The 18586-nt window shown below is 39.3% G+C and overlaps 1 protein-coding gene across 1 annotated transcript; it reads left to right on the top strand.

Annotated features, from left to right (window-relative positions):
• The first annotated feature begins 449 nt into the window (after positions 1-449).
• On the top strand, positions 450-18262 carry DNAJA2 (DnaJ heat shock protein family (Hsp40) member A2). The gene is made up of 9 exons (XM_007096709.3): positions 450-627; positions 2119-2178; positions 2463-2686; positions 5664-5744; positions 5996-6129; positions 7849-8045; positions 15425-15569; positions 15708-15835; positions 16427-18262. Exons 1-9 carry the CDS (start codon positions 550-552, stop codon positions 16616-16618), a joined length of 1239 nt encoding a protein of 412 aa, XP_007096771.1. The 5' UTR covers positions 450-549; the 3' UTR covers positions 16619-18262.
• The last annotated feature ends 324 nt before the right edge of the window (positions 18263-18586 follow it).

Here is an 18586-nt window from a genome sequence, read left to right as displayed (position 1 = left end):
GTTTAAAAATTCCTTAATACAAAACAAACACGCAGACAGAAAGACACGCACACCCACCCCCAGGAGCTGTTTTTCTCGTAGCCCCGAGGGAACTAGACGCAGAGTCCACCTGCGGCATCTCGGATTCAGAGGACGACCTCAACGGGGCCTCCCGCGGGGGCCCGGCCCGGTTTTCTCGCCCGCCGGATTCGAAGCTGACCAAGGGGACAGCCTCTTCATCCCCTCAGTACCCTCCATTAACGCCTTTCGCAGGGAGCTGAATCCTTGGAAAGCGCAGATCACTGTTGTCTCAGTTTCCCAGGGCTTGGACCCTGAGCAAAAGCGAGCCCACCGCAAGCTCGGTCACCACCACGACCCTCAACAGTCGCTGCCGAGCGCTCGGGGCGGACTCTGCGTAGCGACGTCACGGCGCGCCGTGCGCCGGGTCAAAGTTCAGCTCCGCCCCTCTTCCCCCTCGCTGTCTTCCTCGGCCTGCGCTGCCGCCGACGCCGCTGTGGGCCTGGCTGCGCTCCGTCGCCTTCTCCTCTGAGCGCTTCTCAGCCGGCCGCCATGGCGAACGTGGCCGACACTAAGCTGTACGACATTCTGGGCGTCCCACCTGGTGCCAGCGAGAACGAGCTGAAGAAGGTAGTGGGGAGCGGGACGGGCCAGGCAGGGTGTGGGGGGCGCGGGCCTGCGTGGCTGGGGTTGGCCAGGCCGCGCTACGGGGCTGCCCACGAGCCGGCGCCGGACGCGGCGGGCCCAGGCTGGGGGGCGGTGGCGGCGAGACCGGCCTCGGCTGACCTTGGGCTGTCGGCCCCGCCCGCCCGCAAATGCAGCAAATGAAGCAAATGAAACCCACCCCTGCGCAAACACCAGAAGAACGCTTCCTTCCTGTCTCCCCCGGCGGGCGCCGGAGGTTGGGCGCTCCCGGGAGGCTGCAGCCAGCTCGGCCCTCCCCGCGCGGAGGTCACCACCCTGGAAAAACAGGTTGGACAGAGGCGCGCAGCGCATCTCGCCCCGGGAGAGAAGTTGTCCACGTCGTGGTAGTCGGCGTCGGAGCCGAGTCGGGGCTGGGTCTAGGGTCTGGCGGGAGGGTTGAGGCCGCCCCCGTCGGTGCCTCCGGGCAGTGGGGGATGTTTCCTGGGTGCCGCGGCCGCAGGAGCACCTCGCTCTTTTCCTCCTCCGCTCACAGACCCTTGGGTCTGTGTTCGGATGTATTGTTCTGTGGGCAGGTAACCTAGATGTTCTGTATCCGCTTCGGGAATAAGCCGTGGGTCTCGGCCAAACACCTGAGTGCACACTAACTAAAAATAAATATAAGACCTTATTGTTGTTTGTAGTGCTGCGAATCTTTGATCTAAGGATTTCAAGGCACTTGCGGCATTTGATTAAACCCTGTACCGTCTTCCCTGATTTTAGAGTATCCAGATTTGTAAGCTGAGAAAAAATGAGAATGCTCCTTAGGCACTGGGACCAATACAGTTGAGAGTAAAATGGACTTCCTGTTACCTTACCGGAAATGCTAGTCTGTATTATATAATTTCATGTGTCTGTGAATAAAGACTTAAGTGCTGTATATCCCAGCCACCTAAAATGTATGCAACTTCGCGAAGACTGAGGTCACTCCAATTAATTAAGACCCTAATAAATCCACCACATGAAATATTAAAAGCTTCTCCTGGCTTTTTCCTGGTATTTCAACTAGAGGAAAGGCAGGAGCTATCCTGAGCAGAGATTCTTCGTTTAATTTTTAGTAGTAATGTTTTGCAGTTTGCTAAGCTTGACAGTCATTTCTTGAGTTCATTGGAGTCATCTTGGTCTGGTTACTGGCCATCAAAGTCATTTGACAATAGTGAAGATGCAGAATTTTCCAGTATTTTGGTTTTTCTCTGGCATTGTTCAAGTATAGCTGCTGTCTGCTTTTTTGGATCAAGATAGTGAGTAAACAGTATTGGGATGGATAAATTAGTAATTATGAATCTAGATGCCAAACAGTCTTAGTGAATAAAAGATAATTTTTAGAAGGTTCTGATTTTAGAACAATTGCGTCTCAGAAAAATGGATATTTAGTACTCACAAATCTTTAAAGCAGATTTTCTATGTAACCTTTTTTAAAAATTCTCTTTTTTATTGAAGGCATACAGAAAGTTAGCCAAGGAATATCATCCTGATAAGAATCCAAATGCTGGTGACAAAGTAAGTTGACACTTTTCCCCATGAGGTTTCAGTTTTAAATTGCCCTCCTTAAAAACAGGAACGTTGTAAGAAAAGTCCCATCTATGCCTGTAGAGCCAAATCTTTACGTTAAGAATATTTTGGTTTTGTAATGGGAATGCCCGCATTCCGGGCAGAGGGAGGTAGGACCAGAATCAAACCAAATGTAATTTGTAGCTTTTCTTTTAGATTCCAGATTCCCTTAACCTTTCCCCCACTCATCTTCCTGAGAACCCAATTGTTTTCCTTGTTACTTTTCTTTATAGTTCAAAGAAATAAGTTTTGCATATGAAGTACTGTCAAATCCTGAGAAACGTGAATTATATGACAGATATGGAGAACAAGGTCTTCGGGAAGGTAGCGGCGGAGGTGGTGGCATGGATGATATTTTCTCTCACATTTTTGGTGGGGGATTGTTCGGCTTTATGGGCAATCAGAGTAGAAGTCGAAATGGCAGAAGAAGAGGAGAAGACATGATGCATCCACTTAAGTAAATATCTTTTTTCTTTCTTAAAAAAATATTAAGTACTACTTTTTCATGTAGTAATGCTCAGTAAAGAGAAATGTATTAAAAATGTTCATCCTTTGTCAGAAAAAAAAAATCTTCCATGTCCTTGCTATCTTCTTTGGGTGACTAAATTGAATTTGGTAACCTAGGTGTTTGTACTTTGCTACAGATCTGAAAGTATGGTGTTTTTAGTGAGTAGGTAGGTGGTTTTGTTATATGCGTCTGAAGCTGCTTTTACTAAATGATTTAAAATTTCAATTATGAAGATTATTTGCTTTTTAAGTATTTAAACTTTACAAGTTACTTTTTGTTTAAAAACTTACAAAGTGAGTGACTCTCTGACTAGTTTGTTTACACTGTTACAGTCACTCATTACTTGATCCTCAGTGTGAACTCTCCTAAATTGGTTTCCATGGAGCTTGCTGGCTTCAAGCCTGACATTAACCTGCCAACATATGAATGGTGTCTGACCTTGATCTTAGACTGCTAACCACCGATGGCCCTCTACAGTATGAAAATAGCTATTTTACTTTGCAAAGTTTGTGAGGTCTTTTTATCCTCTTCACGAACCAATAAGGGTTTTACTAGCAAATGCTAGAGACTTGACTTTCATCGTTTATTTAAAATATTTCATATTACCTAAGTTATATATTTGAGTAGATTAGAGGAAGTGCAAACTGTTACATTGTTTGAATCTCATTCTCAAATTTGTTTGTATTTTAAAAGAATTTATCCTCAGAAATTATCATTAGGATATTATTCGAAGAGTAATACTTGTATGGTGTGTGTTCTTTTTTCTTTGATACAGAAGTGATCTAAGAAGTAAATAGGATCAAGAGAGTGCTTGCTGTACCTTAATAAATTCTTAATATTCTCCTTAAAATTTTTTTCAAATTATATAGTAAATGCCGGTTTTAATACTACTTAGAATTTACCTGTTGTTACATTTCATTTTGGGTGGCTTTATAATATTCCATTCCATGTTTTATTTAATCATTCACCTTTTCTATAAGCTGTTGCTAATATTTTTCTGTAATGAGTAACTGCTTTGAGTGTCTTTATATACAGCTTTGTCTCTTCTTGGCAGAGATTCCCAGGCAGGCATCAGTATTTTGAGGCTGATAAATACAACTAAATTGCCTTGTAAAGGATTGTGCCAGTTTAGCACCATTGGTGGATAGTGCCAGCTTGGCCAGACGGTTACCCACATTTTTTGTCCATTGGCCATGTTGAAGTGCGTATTTTTCTGGCCTCTTAGATAGTGGTTTTGCATACTGATTGCAATTTAATATACAAGGAGGAAAAGACGTACCTGTTTTTTTTTTTTTTCTGTAAATGATTTGGTTAAAGATTGTTATGAGTACTAAAAGAAAGATGCAGCCAATTGCTTTTGTCTAAGATTAAGCTGTAGCTATGTCATTATTTGCAAGTGTTGATAATGTTTTGTCCCTAAGTGTCTTATTCTTATACTGCCTAGAATGTGTACAAATATTAGCTTGAAATAATGATTTTGGGAAAGTTTGAATACCACAAAATAAATATTATGGGTGCTTTGCAAATTACTTTTAACTATTGTTCCTCTATTTTAAAGTAAATCTTTACTGCTGAAAGAAATTTAAAAACACAATGAGATGGGTAAAAAAAGCACATTAAAAGCATTGCTTTCAGATCCTAAATGAATAGTGTTAAAAAAAAAATGTTTTTTTAATTTAAAAATTAAATTAGGAAAGACCCACCCCCACCCCATGCAGGGCTTTGAACTCATGAACCTTGAGATCATGACCTGAGCCGAAGGTGAACACTTAACTGACTGAGCCTGCCAGGCGCCCCTGAATAGTGTTTTTGAGACTTGATATACATAGATTTTTTTTGAGGTTGGTTTGGAAATAAATGGCCCTATAATTCATCTGCTGTATAAAGGTAGTTGGGTTTTATCAGTTGTGTATTTTTAATAGGCTTATAAGCTCTGCCTTTTTTTATAAATGTCTATTTATTTTGAGAGAGAGAGAGAGACCATGCATATGAGCAGGGGAGGGGTGGGGGAGAGAGAGAGAGACAGAGACAGAGACAGAGACACAGAGAGAGAGAAAGAAAGAATATGAATCCCAAGCAGGCTTCGTGTTCAGTGTGGAGCCTGATGCTGGGGCTTGATTTCACAAACCATGAGATCATGACCTGAGCCAAAATGAAAAGTTGGAAGCTTAGCCGACTGAGCCACTCAAGCGCCCCTAAACCTCCCTATTTTGATCATAGACCCCTTTGAAAGTTTGGTAAAAGTTAATTCAAATATATAATTTTGCTTATAAGTCAGTGGTTTCTTAAGACCTCTAAAACTTCTGTCTCTCTTGAAAACCTGTTCTTTTCCTCCTGTCACACTGTTGACAAGGTCACTTTTTTTTGTTTGTTTTGTTTTTGAGACATATACAATCTAAGTTGCATATAACTCCCATAAGTTGTAATGTAACTTTGTAGCTTTTCTAAAATTTGTCCTTGAGGGGAACAGAGTCTTTAGTAGAGCATGGATTCTGGAGCCAAACTGCCTGTGTGATCAAGTAAAGCAAGTTAACCTCTCTAGGCTCAGTTTTGTCTTGTAAGATGAGGATAATAATTGTACCACATTCACAGGGTTGGATTAGATGGAGGGGCTCCTGCTTGAGGCCAGAAGAAGGTTGATCCTTGAGTTTGTGCAGTTATCAACTTTATCAGAAAATGCAGCATAGTAAATTGTTGGCCCGATCCTGTAGGTTCTGGTTTTGACACCATATATACTGTCCATAACCATAAAATCCTTCTGTTAATTTGAGCCACAAAATAAAACCTTAGTTGACTTAGTGTAAGATGTTTTTTAATTCTTTGTTTTAAAAGGCTGTAGTGGAATTTGCTGTGTCAGCTGTCATGTATATCTTGTATTTAGGAGAACTTGGCAAAATTTGATTGAATCTAATTCTTTTCTCCCCAGAGTATCTTTAGAAGATCTGTATAATGGCAAGACAACCAAACTACAACTTAGCAAGAATGTACTCTGTAGTGCATGCAGTGGGTAAGTGTGTGTTCTAGTTTATAAGATGCATTTCATCTGATCTTTCAGTGGTACATTTAGTCTCTACCAGGTAAAAATTGTTTATGATTTAAACTACCCAACTCAACATTTTCTGATACTTCTGAAAGTCCATTTAAATACTGGTCATTGGGTGTTGAGAAGATGAAGTTGAAAAGCACAATTCTTGTTTTCCATGACCTGTTGGAATGGTCTATGGGCAAAAATCTAATTTACACTTTTGCTTGCTTTAGCCAAGGTGGAAAGTCTGGAGCTGTTCAGAAGTGTAGTGCTTGTCGGGGTCGAGGTGTACGCATTATGATAAGACAGCTGGCTCCGGGAATGGTACAACAGATGCAGTCTGTGTGTTCTGACTGTAATGGAGAAGGTATGCATGCCAGTACTTCTCTGCTTTTATGTTGAAATGGATTGGGAATGCAGGAATTGGAGAGGCTTATATTTTTTCTTTTTAACATGTGTATTCATACAGTTCCAAAAGAATAAATGAAAATAATTATTATGTATAGGCCCAATGAACACAAATAGTAAGTTTACGTTATGTTCAGTGAAATGTTAGTCTTTTTTAGTTCCAAAAGGATGGGCAAAGTTTTTTGTCCCTTTATATTTTTAAAGGTTATATTTGAGAAAGAGGGAGATAGCAACAGATTGTACTGTAAGCTGCTAGCTTTTAAGGGTAGTTACAGGGATTGAAGTCCTTCTCACAGAAGTAAATACTTTAGGCTTTGAATGTCTTTGAAATACTTAGGCTCAGAATGGTTTTTGAAACTACTACTCACCCCTATCCTTGTAATGCTTTTATAGCCACAGACAATATATAACTAAATGGGCATGACTGACTTCCAGCTAAACATTTCTTAGAAAAACAAGGGCATACCCTATTTGGCCTGTGGGTTTTAGTTTGCCAGACCGTGTTGTAGAGCAGTGCTATCTAATAAAATTTTTCTACAATAACGGAAAAATACTGTATATGCAATGTCTAGTATGGTAACCATTAGCCACCTGTGGCTATTGAGTACTTGAAATTTAGCTAGTGTAACTGAGTAACTGAATTTTTAATTATAATTAATTTAAACTTTAAATAGCCACAAATGGTTGGTGGCTACCACACTGAAAACAGTTCTAGAGCATGTTTTTCCAAATTGCTCCAGGAAGTGATGAGATAATGGAGAAACTACATATTATATTCCCTTCCTGTAAAGTCTCAGTGCACTTTCCCTTATTAAAGTTTCTAACAGTTTCTGCCATCAAGAACCAAGTTTACTGAAATCTTTTCCCGTGTACCATTACCATTGTGAGGAACTGGTGTTCTACAGAACATACTTTTTGAAAGCAGTGTTCTAGAAACAGTCCCTGAGGTCATTAATTATATGTGTCATCTAAGCATTAATGTGTGCCAATAATCAGCCATCAAAAATCAATGATATTTTTTCATAATAAGTTATGTACAACTTCATGTTTACTTCATTATACCACTAATTAAATGTTTCAGAAGAATGCATAGAAAAGCTGTGTTGTTCTAAACATGGTATGGAGATACTCAGTGTCAGATAAAATTTAGCCATCTCTTCTTTGGTTTTGGAAATTGTCAATGATAGTGCACCTAAATAAAAGGAAGATCCATAATAGGACACCTGAGCAGGGGTTAGTCTATGAAATAAATAAAATCCAGTACCGATTATACAATGTAATAATGATCCATAAAGGGTATTTAAATTTTTATTTGGGTTGTCTCTGACAGAGTTAAACCTATATGAAACTAAGACTGAAAACAAAAAATGAAGAAGCACTTGTAGAAGCTTTAGCATTTGACCACACATTTTGTTTCCTTGTTGATCCTTGGACTTTGTTTTAAATTTAGGAGATGAGTCAGCCAAGAAAGTGTATTTTAAAATACATTATACTCTGAAATAGAGGAGACTGGGTAGTAAGATGCAAGTTTCTGTTACTAAGAAAGATAGTTTAAACAAAACTTTAGATAGCAGTTAGATTCAGAACGTTTATTTAATGAATAAAAGCATTATCAAGATGTATCTTAAGAGTGCAGTATGGTTCTCTTGCTGGAAGTTTGAATGACCTCTCTTTCTAGGAGAGGTAATTAATGAGAAGGACCGCTGTAAAAAATGTGAAGGCAAGAAGGTGATTAAAGAAGTGAAGATTCTTGAAGTCCACGTAGACAAAGGCATGAAACATGGACAGAGAATTACATTCACTGGGGAAGCAGATCAGGCCCCAGGAGTGGAACCAGGAGACATTGTTCTTTTGCTCCAAGAGAAGGAACATGAGGTAATTTCCTTTTTGTTTGTTTGATTTTTGTTTTATGCAGAAATGAGTCTTTTGCTCAAGGTACGGGTTAGATCTTTTTGGGTTCTCTGGAACAACTTTGAACTTAAATGAAGTTGTTAAGTGCTTGGGCTGAGTTCATAAGAACTGACTAGTAGACCAACAAGCCAGGTGCAGTCAGAAGCACTGAAAAGGAGTCAGTTTTGGTTGCAGCTCAGCCATTGATTACACTGTAATCGTAAGTAATCCTGTTGTTTCTGTACCCCAGTTTCCTTATTTTATGAAAATAAGGGCATTGGACCAGATGATCTAAGGCAGCTTATTTTTCATTGTGAAACTCCTTTGATTGGTGTTGAATGGTGGATAGATAGGGCTTCAGTCCTCAGTGCTTTTCTGTTGAATTGTTTTACATGTTGGTTTAACCACGTGACCTTTTCTTGATAGAAAAAGTACTTCAGTTTAAAAAAAATTTATTCTGTTCTTATGTTGTATTTTAGGTACAAGGCATAATTAACTGGTCCAACGATGTGGTCTAGTGTATATTCTTTTGATTATACCATTGCACCTCTATTTTCTGATGTGCCATATAGTATAGTATGAGCCTTTATTTTTTTTACGAGCCTATTGTTATTTTTCTTTGTTTAATGTTTATTAATTTTTGAGAGAGGGCATGCTAGCAGAGGAGGGACAGAGAGAGAGGGAGACACAGAATCCGAAGCAGGTTCCAGGCTCTGAGCTGTCAGCACAGAGCCTGACGTGGGGCTTGAACCCACAAACCATTGAGATCATGACCTGGGCCAAAGTCGGACACTTAACTGACTGAGCCACCCAGGTGCCCCTGTGAACCTTTATTCTTTTTTTTTTTTTTTTTTTAATAACTTATTGTCACATTAGCTAACATATAGTGTATACAGTGTAGTCTTGGCTTTGGGAGTAGATTTCTCATGATTCATCACTTACATGAAACACCCAGTGCTCATCCCAACAAGTGCCCTCCTCAGTGCCCATCTTCCATTTTCCCCAACTCCCCAGCCCCATCAACCCTCAGTTCTCTGTATAATACCCTCCAGGGGTGCCTGGGTGGTTCAGTGGGTTAAGTGTCCGACTTCAGCTCAGGTCATCATCTCGCCGTTTGTGAGTTCCAGCCCCACGTCAGGCTCTGTACTGACAGCTCAGAGCCTGGAGCCTGCTTCAGATCCCGTGTCTTCCTCTCTGTCTCTGTCCCTCCCCCACTCACTCTCTGTCTCTCTCCAAAATAAATAAACATTAAAAAAAATTAAACATATGATTATAAAAATAAAAACAGTTCCTCCAGTTCCATCCATTTTGCAAATGGCAAGATTTCATTCTTTTCCATCGCTGAGTAGTAGTCCATTGCGTGTGTGTATGTATGTATGTATGTATGTATGTATGTAGATACATACACACCCCACGTCTTCTTTATCCATTCATCAGTTGATGGACATTTGGGCTCTTTCCATACTTTGGCTACTGTTGATAGCTCTGCTATAATAGCACATGCTCTTCACATGTGCCCCTGTGAATCAGCACTCCTGTACCTTTTGGATAAATTTCTAGTAGTGCTATTGCTGGGTTATAGGGTAATTCTATTTTTTAACTTTTTGAGGCACCTCCACACTGTTTTCCAGAGTGACTGCACCAGTTTGTATTCCCACCAAAAGTGCAAGAGGGTCCCCTTTTCTCCATATCCTCGCCAACATCTGTTTCCTCAGTTGTTAATTTTAGCCACTCTAACTGGTGTGAGGTGGTATCTCAGTGTGGTTTTGATTTGTATTTCCCTGATAATGAGTGATGTTGAGCATCTTTTCATGTGTCTGTTAGCCATCTGTATATCTTCTTTGGAAAAGTATCTATTCATGTCTTTCATTTTTTGATGGGATTACTTCAGGTGTTGAGTTTTGTAAATTCTTTATAGATTTTTGATACTAACCCTTTATCTTATATGTCATTTGCAAATATCTTGTCCCGTTCCATTGGTTGCCTTTTAGTTTTGTTGATTGTTTCCTTTGCTGTGCAGAAGCTTTTTATCTTTATCTTGATGAGGTCTCAATAGTTCATTTTTGCTTTCGTTTCCCTTGCCTCTGGAAACCTGTCAATTAAGAAGTTGCTGCGGCTCAGGTCAAAGAGGTTGCTGCCTGTTTTCTCTTCTAGGATTTTGATGGTTTCCTGTCTCATGTTTAGGTCTTTCATCCATTTTGAATTTATTTTTGTGTATGGTGTAAGACAGTGGTCCAGGTTCATTCTTCTGCATGTTGCCGTCCAGTTCTCCCAGCACCATTTGCTAAAGAGATTGTCTTTTTTCCATTGGATATTCTTTCCTGCTTTGTCAAAAATTAGTTGGTCATACATTTGTGGGTACATTTCTGGGTTCTCTATTCTATTCCATTGGTTTATGTGCCTGTTTTTGTGCCAGTACCATCCTGTCTTGATGATTACAGCTTTGTAGTAGAGGCTAAAGTCCAGGATTGTGATGCCTTCTGCTTTGGTTTTCTTTTTCAACATTACTTTGGCTATTTCGGGTCTTTTGTGGTTCCATACAAATTTTAGGATTGTTTGCTCTAGCTCTGAGAAGAATGCTGGTGCTATTTCAATTGGGATTACATTGACTGTGTAGACTGCTTTGGGTGGTATTGACATTTTAACAATAATTTGTTCTTCCAGTCCATGAGCGTGGAATGTTTTTCCATTTCTTTGTGTCTTCATTTTCTTTCCTAAGCTTTCTATAGTTTTCAGTGTGCAGATCTTTTACCTCTTTGGTTAGGTTTATTCCTAGGTACTTTATGGTTCTTGGTGCAGTTGTAAAAAGCCTTTATTCTTGAAAGCTGTATCTGGAGCTATTCAGGAAACTTGTTTAGTAATCACCCAGATTCTTGACTATAAAAGCCTTTGACGGGGTTCTGGCATTACTTGATCTCATTGACTTGAGTTTCTCTGAAGGTCTTTATATCACAAGTCAACACTTTATTAGTTTACACTAAAAATTTCTCCCATTTGATGGTGATTTCTACAAATAAATTTTGAAAATCACGGGGTGCCTGGGTGGCTCAGTCAGTTGAGTGTCTGGCTCTTAATTTGGGGTAAGATTATAATCTCATGGTCATGAGATCGAGGCCTGTGTTGACACAGAGACTGCTTGGGATTCTCTCCCTCCCTCTCCCTATCCTCACTCTCTCTCTCAAAGTAAATAAATAAAACTTAAAGAATCGAATCTAATAGAGAATAAAGCCATATTGATTCTGGGAATTTGATTAGATCAATTCCCATGCTAGGTTGTGGTTTGCTCTCCTTTGTTTTTCTCAGGGCAAATTTCTTGCCTTGGCAAAACTATAAATTACTATCTACATCTAGGCCCTTTGTGGATATTGCTAATCCTGCAAATAGCAAGGGCTTCTTGATTGCTAAAAAACAATAATTCCTAGAATTCTGCCTTAAGGTCTTATAGGTTGAAATATTTGTAACTCTAGATTCTCTGTTAATTGGTATTTTAGCTACTTCCTCATTTGTTCAGTCATGCCTTTCATGCACACCACCATACAAAGGATGAAGGCAGAAAGATAGCCAAGTAATTGAGATGTTTATAAGCTTTATAGTATGCTTGGGTATAAACTGTATTTTGAGATGGTTCAGATAACACGTGGGTATTTTCGTTGCTATATCGTTGGAACAGTTACCAGATGATGTGTGGCACTGTAGTAGCGGGAGAGTAATGGGGAAGTTAAGTAATGCTTATTTGGCGGAGAGTTTTTGGTATGTCAGACTGATGGTGAAACCTTTTTTTTTTTTTTTTAACCCCTACATTCATTCTTTAATGTTGCTACATAATTAAAAAAAAAAAAATGTTTATTTTGAGAGAGAGCACAGGTGGGGGAGGGGCAGAAAGAAAGAGAATGAGAATCCTCCAAGCAGGCCCTGTACTAACAGCGTGGAGCTCCATCTCAGGAACTGTGAGATCATGACCTGAGCCAAAATCAGGAGTATAATGCCTAACTGAGCTACCCAGATGTTTCTAATGTTGCTACATAATTAAATGGAAATTTTTTAAATGAAGATTACTGGATTTGGAGATAAGGACTTAAGTTCTGACTCCCCATTTACTAGCTTTGGGATCCCTGGGCTTGGCTTGGCTTTATTAAATACAAAGATAGGCCTCTCTTAGAAGGATATTGTAGAATCAAATGAGATCATGAATAAGCTACTTTTCTTTCTTAAGGCTATGGGAAGGTATTTGGAAGAAGGTCACCTCTTAAAATTGTTGGAAGGTGTGGAATTGCATGGAATTTCCAACAGACAGCAGATGTAACTGTGTAAAGTAGAAAATAAAAGATGGTAGAGGTTAGAGTGGAAGTTCAGCTAGAAAGAGGTCAAAGATTTGGTTTTATTATGACCAATAAAGTAAATTTGAGCCCAGGGTGGGATTTAGGCATCTTGTTTCATTTATACCACTGAAAATATTAACCTCCTTTTTTTTTTTTTTTTTTATAATGTTTATTCATTTTTGAGACACAGAGTGCAGGCAGGGAAGGGGCAGAGAGAGAGGGAGACACAGAATCCAAAGCAGGCTCCAGGCTCTGAGCTGTCAGCACAGAGCCCGATGTGGGGCTCAAACCCATGAACTGTGAGATTATGACCTGAGCTGAAGTTGGACACTCAACCGAATGAGCCACCCAGATGCCCCAAAAATATTAACCCTCTAAGAAAAGTTGGGTAGTCTCAACTAGTTCATGAAAAAGCTTGTAGTTATTTTGTTAGGGGCTTTTTTTTTTCTTTTATTTTCTCCCCCCCACTTCCCAACACTTGTGCTGAAGGAATTATGAGGCCATGAGATTAGGGTGGGTGCTGTTAGCTGAAACAGTATAAATCTTCTGATCAAAAAACATTTGATTTTGAGAGTGCAGTAAATCATGTGTATTCATCTTTCAGTACAGGTGTGTATCTGTTCTGGTGTTATGGCTACCATTGTGCATTTGCATAGCAAAAAATCACCATATCTGGTGATGTTAGTCCCTTCTCTGTTCTCTGTACCTTTGTTTTCCAGAAATTCTTACTGCTTTTAAGTCTTTTACTATCTGGTTCTTGGTTTTTAATTAGTTTTTTATTTATTTTTGAGAGAGAGTATGCGTAAGCGGGTGAGGGACAGAGAGAGGAAGATAGAATCTGAAGCAGGTTCCAGGCTCCAAAGTTATCAGCACAGAACCTGATGTGGGGCTCGAACTCATGAACTATGATATCATGACCTGAGCTGAAGTCAAACACAACTGACACTAAACAAAAGGACACTCAACCGACTGAGCCACCCAGGGGCCTCTAATTAACATGGTTTTTAAAAAATTCCTGAGTGTCCTTGCTTGTTTATTCTGTTTGAATTTTAGCACCAAGTTTTCTAATCTACTCACCTGTCCACTAGTCCCTGCCGCCACCCCCCGTCGCCCTGATATCATTTTTAATTGGAATCACTTTAAGTTGAGCTCTCCTATCCAGGAGCATGGTGTCCTTCTTATTCCTTTTTTTTTTTTTTTTTTTTTTTTTTTAAGTTTATTTTGAGAGAGAGAGTCGGGGGGGAGGGGAGGGAGAATCCCAAGCACCTCATTGTCAGCGCTCGAACTCACAAACCATGAGATCATGGCCTGAGCCAAAATCTAGAGTCAGGTGCTTAACTGACTCAGCCACCCAGGTGCCCCTTGTTCCCTATTTCTAATGTAGTTTTAACCAAAGGATATTTGGTTATAGATGATTCTTGGAACAATAATAAGATGTTTAGAAACACTAACATTTTATAGATATTAAAGCGTTAAAACATTCTGCATTGAAGAATCCTTATTGAACTTAATTTTTTCACCCATTGTGAGAAATACTTAAAGAAATGCACATAGGTAATATACATTCAGTGGTTCTCAACTTTTACTTACATTAGAATCACCTGGTGTTTCTTTTTTTTTTAATTTTTTTTTTTTTAACGTTTATTTTTGAGACAGAGCATGAATGTGGGAGGGTCAGAGAGAGAGAGAGGGAGACACAGAATCTGAAACAGGCTCCAGGCTCTGCACTGTCAGCACAGAGCCCAAAGAGGGGCTCGAACTCATGGACCTGGGCCGAAGTCGGACGCTTAACCGACTGAGCCACCCAGGTGCCCCTGAATCACCTGGTGTTAAAAAACTACAGATTACTAGGCCCTACCTCCATAGTTTCTGATGCAGTAGGTATGGGGTGTGGCCCAAGAATGTGCATTCCTAACAAGTTTCCTGGTGCTGCTGAGGCTGCTGGTTCAGGACCACTGATCCAAGATAATGGTTTGAGATTAACTTTTCTTCATGGGTAAATTTAGGAGGATAATTTAGGAAAAGAGGATATCTTTTTAGATTTCCACTTTTCCCTGAATTAGCCAGCATTGTTTTTTTGGAAGAGACTATTTTGTATTGAAAAAAATCTTAGTGACCTTTCATTGTAAATTTTGTTTCATCCTAAATCTCAAAGGCTAAGTATAGATATTTGTAAATTTTTTTTTTTTTGAAAGAGAGTGTATGCGAGCAGGGGAGGAGCAGAGAGAGGTAGAGAATCTTAAGCAGGCTCCACACTCCTCACAGAACCTGAAGTAGGGCTTGATCTCAACCATGAGAAGGACCTGAGCCGAAATCAAAAGTCAGACACTTAACTTACTGAGCCACCCAGGTGCCCTGATCTTTGTAAATTCTAATAAGCAAAAATTGGAAGTCAGGTATGTGTGAAGTTGGATATATTTTTCCTATACGTTAAAAGCTCAGAAACATATTTGATGTTTCTTGAATAATCATTGCATTACCTAGTCAATAGGCTTATAGTGTAATTAGGCACCCTTAGCATTTGCTGTTTGATGTACATTCACCTAAGCAAATTTTGAATTTTAGATGAGATAAAACTTCTTTGTACGTGTGTGTGAGCCCGTTTACTGGCTGAACATTACTGGTTGAACTTTATGTTGAATTTGGACTCTCCCCTTTACCTGTTAGGATCACGTCTGGGGAACAGTCCTAAGGTGAACCTGTTCTACAGAATCTTACTGGACTGTCTGCACCATTTTTTTTGCTTAGAGGCAGAGTCAGGAAATGGGCCACAATTGCAGAATATACCTGGTTCTGTTTTTTGGAGCCTCAGCCTGCCTTATGAGCCATTGTTTTCTTGATTCCAGTGCTTTTCTGACAGAAGTTTCTAGCATATTAAGTGAAAATAGCTAGGTTTCCTTATGTAAATTTAGGGAATTAGGGATGATGACAGTTTGGTTTTTACTATGAATGGTAGAATTAAGGTTTTGAAATTATTTCAAGGAGCACAGCACAACAGGTCATGGCTCCGTACTTTTTAAAATGTTTTGTGTGGTTTATTTGTAGGTGTTCCAGAGAGACGGGAATGATTTGCACATGACATACAAGATAGGACTTGTTGAAGCTTTGTGTGGATTTCAGTTCACATTTAAACACCTTGATGGACGTCAGATTGTGGTGAAATACCCCCCTGGAAAAGTAATTGAACCAGGTAGATCTTGATTTTTGTTTGATCCGGGATTCCATGTGTTCTTTTGTGATTTTTAGTTTTTTATAGCTAGTGACTCTCAAAAGAATTATTGAGTACCTTCTTGAATAAATTCTAAATAGTTTCCTTTTTACTCAATAGGATGTGTCCGTGTAGTTCGAGGTGAAGGAATGCCACAGTATCGTAATCCCTTTGAAAAAGGTGATCTATACATAAAGTTTGATGTGCAGTTTCCTGAAAACAACTGGATCAACCCAGACAAGCTTTCTGTAAGTGTTCTCTAAGCAGCAGATAACTTAAAGTTTAATAATAGTTGTTTTTCTTTGTCACCGTTCATTTGTTTTTAGTGCTAAGATTGGAACACATAATTTATAAAATTTTACTTTTTTAACATTTGAGTGATTGTTGGGCCGTTCTGGTGGTTATTAAACGCGAGGCTTGCTGGTGTAAATGTTGACAGGGCCAAGCAGGGAATAGTAAAGAAGTAAAGCAGACTGGGTATGAGTTGGTGTTGGGAGGATTGAGGCTCTCTGGAGACCAGATCCCTCACCTGAAAAGGCATCCAACATATCATAGTAGTATGCCAGCTTAGCATCTTTTAGCTGTTCTATGTGGGAAGGCACGTCTCATGTGAAATCTTTCAGTGTTTTAATGTTGGGAACTAATTCTGGCTTTTTATTTTCTAAGTTGGGTTGTACAAAAGATTTCTGCAGATTTGGCCTGTGTGTCATCAGTTTGTGATCTCTGGCTTAAAGTGCACATAGGTTGACCTATCTTAACTCTAAAGCATATATCTTGGATTGTATCCAAAGGAAAGTTGAAGATATTTCCCAGCTAATCTGTGTTTTGTTTTAATGAAGGAACTAGAAGACCTTCTGCCATCTAGACCAGAAGTTCCAAACATCATTGGAGATACAGAGGAGGTAGAGCTTCAAGAATTTGATAGCACTCGGGGCTCAGGAGGTGGTCAGAGGCGTGAAGCCTATAATGATAGCTCTGATGAAGAAAGCAGCAGCCATCATGGACCAGGAGTGCAATGTGCCCATCAGTAAACTCTGCAAACAAATTGCACAGGTGGATTTTCTTTCCACATTTGCTCGGTTTGCTTTCAGCGATCCAGCTGGAGTGTCTGGTCAATCCAGATGAACTGATGGACATCTGTTGGTCTATGTGTAACTTTTAAAATTGGTATAGTATCTACAGAGTGTATAATTTAAACTAACCACAAAGCTTTACATCTTCATTTTGACTGTTCTGTAGCAGAATAAAGCACTTGAAAGGAAACAAGACTCCCTTTCACACATGGGTTATAAGTTTCAGTCCTGGTATCTGTGCTTGATTTTTATCAGTTTTGTGTAGATTTTATGTTCATATTTTAAATCCAAATCCCACATTGTAAAGTTTGTGTACAATTTGTCCTGAAGCTTTGTGTTTGGCTGCACCTGCGTAAGCTGCTACAAATAGAATAAAGAATTTCATAGCCTGTATCTATCATTTAGATGCATGGAAAAATGGGCTTTGCACACAATGGGTTTGGAGCTGACTGGGAACAATGGAGAAAATAACATTAGCTGTGGTTGTAAAATTTTTTTTGTTTGTTTGTTTTGTTTTTCTTTCCCCCCCCTTTTTTTTTTAACCATCTTGTGAAAGGTTTCTGAGACTCAATAATAAAAAGCAGTTGGTATAAATTATTCTTTGTGTCACATTTCTAGAAGGAAGAACATACTTTGAACTGTAAAATGTATCTTTAAACTGGAGAATGTATCCTTCATTCTGGTTCTTAAGCAGCCCTTAAAAGCCCATTGGCCTGAAGCTTATGCTTCAGGTACATGCCCATTTTATAGTTTTAAAAGGCAAAAAGAAAGTTTGACATGTTGGTAAAAACAGGCTTTATTGGCTTCAACTGATGCTTTGTACAGTCAAGGACATCTGAGTTCTGTAACTCATAAGTTATAATCCTGAGCATTGGGGCCAGGTTAACCTAGCCTCTGTATTTCCCCACCACCTCCCCCTTTTAAAAATAAGGTAACAGCAAATCAATATTAGAACCATGTCTGCATAGAACCTGTTAAAATGCTCTGTTTTCATTAAATGTTAAGTTAAAGATTCTCTGTCTCCATTAAGTTGAATATTTGAAATTGGGGGAAGCATCGATTACTAATGTTTTATAGAAAAGTAAGACTCTTAGGCTGGTATGAGAAAAATCAGGTAAAACTACTATGAAAAGGATGTTGTGTTGCTCTTTCCATCTTCTACTACCTTTTCATTCCCAGAGTAGATATTTTTAGAACACACTTTAATTTTAGGGAAAAGAGACATCAGTTATACATTTTACATTTGTAAAAGAACAAATGGGGAAAACTGAAAACTAAAAAATGTATTATGCCATCCCTGAGCCTAAATACAGTACTTGTAGTTTATTTCTAGGCCTACTAGATAACCTGAATGGTGGGTGGGTGGGGGTGGGGGTGGAATGTTAGGAAGTGTCCTGGCATTAATCAAGGCCTGTGAGGATTAAATTATTGCCCTATCCACTCTACCTCCATTGTACAAAAAATATTTTACAACCAGCCTGGGCAAGATTCAACAGCATAGTAGTTTTGTATCCAAGGTTACTTCCCCACAACCACTTTAAGGTTAAGAAATGCAGTGGCAATATGAAGTTTGTAGCCTTTCCAATAAAGGTTTATAAAACATTAGAGTTGTTCAGTGTAGTCTTTCTTTTAATTCTACTCAGGTTTTTTGGCCATAGCAAAGACAACCATATTGAAGGAGAATAAAACCTTGTTGAGATCTGTTATTTCACTCAGTTGTGCTCTGCTTTTGTAGAGCACCTGTTTACAGAATAAGCATGTATAGTATCAACAGCACAAAGAGTCTTTTCAGTAACTTTATTGAAGTAATTCATAAGCCATTAAATCTACCTTTTTATAAAAGGTGTATGACTCAGTCGTTACCAGTATATTTCTAGGGTTTGCAACAACCACCACAGTCTAATTCCAGAACATTTTCATTGCCCT

This window comes from Panthera tigris, chromosome E2, assembly GCF_018350195.1.
Source record: "Panthera tigris isolate Pti1 chromosome E2, P.tigris_Pti1_mat1.1, whole genome shotgun sequence".
Lineage (NCBI taxonomy): Eukaryota > Metazoa > Chordata > Mammalia > Carnivora > Felidae > Panthera > Panthera tigris.
This window is presented reverse-complemented; position numbering and strand designations above follow the sequence as displayed.

Bases quoted from the DNA above. Each gene is read 5' to 3' on its own strand.
- DNAJA2 (XM_007096709.3), top strand. From the start codon at position 550: ATGGCGAACGTGGCCGACACTAAGCTGTACGACATTCTGGGCGTCCCA. The intron at 628-2,118 runs GTAGTGGGGAGC...TTTTTATTGAAG, and splicing joins GCGAGAACGAGCTGAAGAAG to GCATACAGAAAGTTAGCCAA. The intron at 2,179-2,462 runs GTAAGTTGACAC...TTTTCTTTATAG, and splicing joins ATCCAAATGCTGGTGACAAA to TTCAAAGAAATAAGTTTTGC.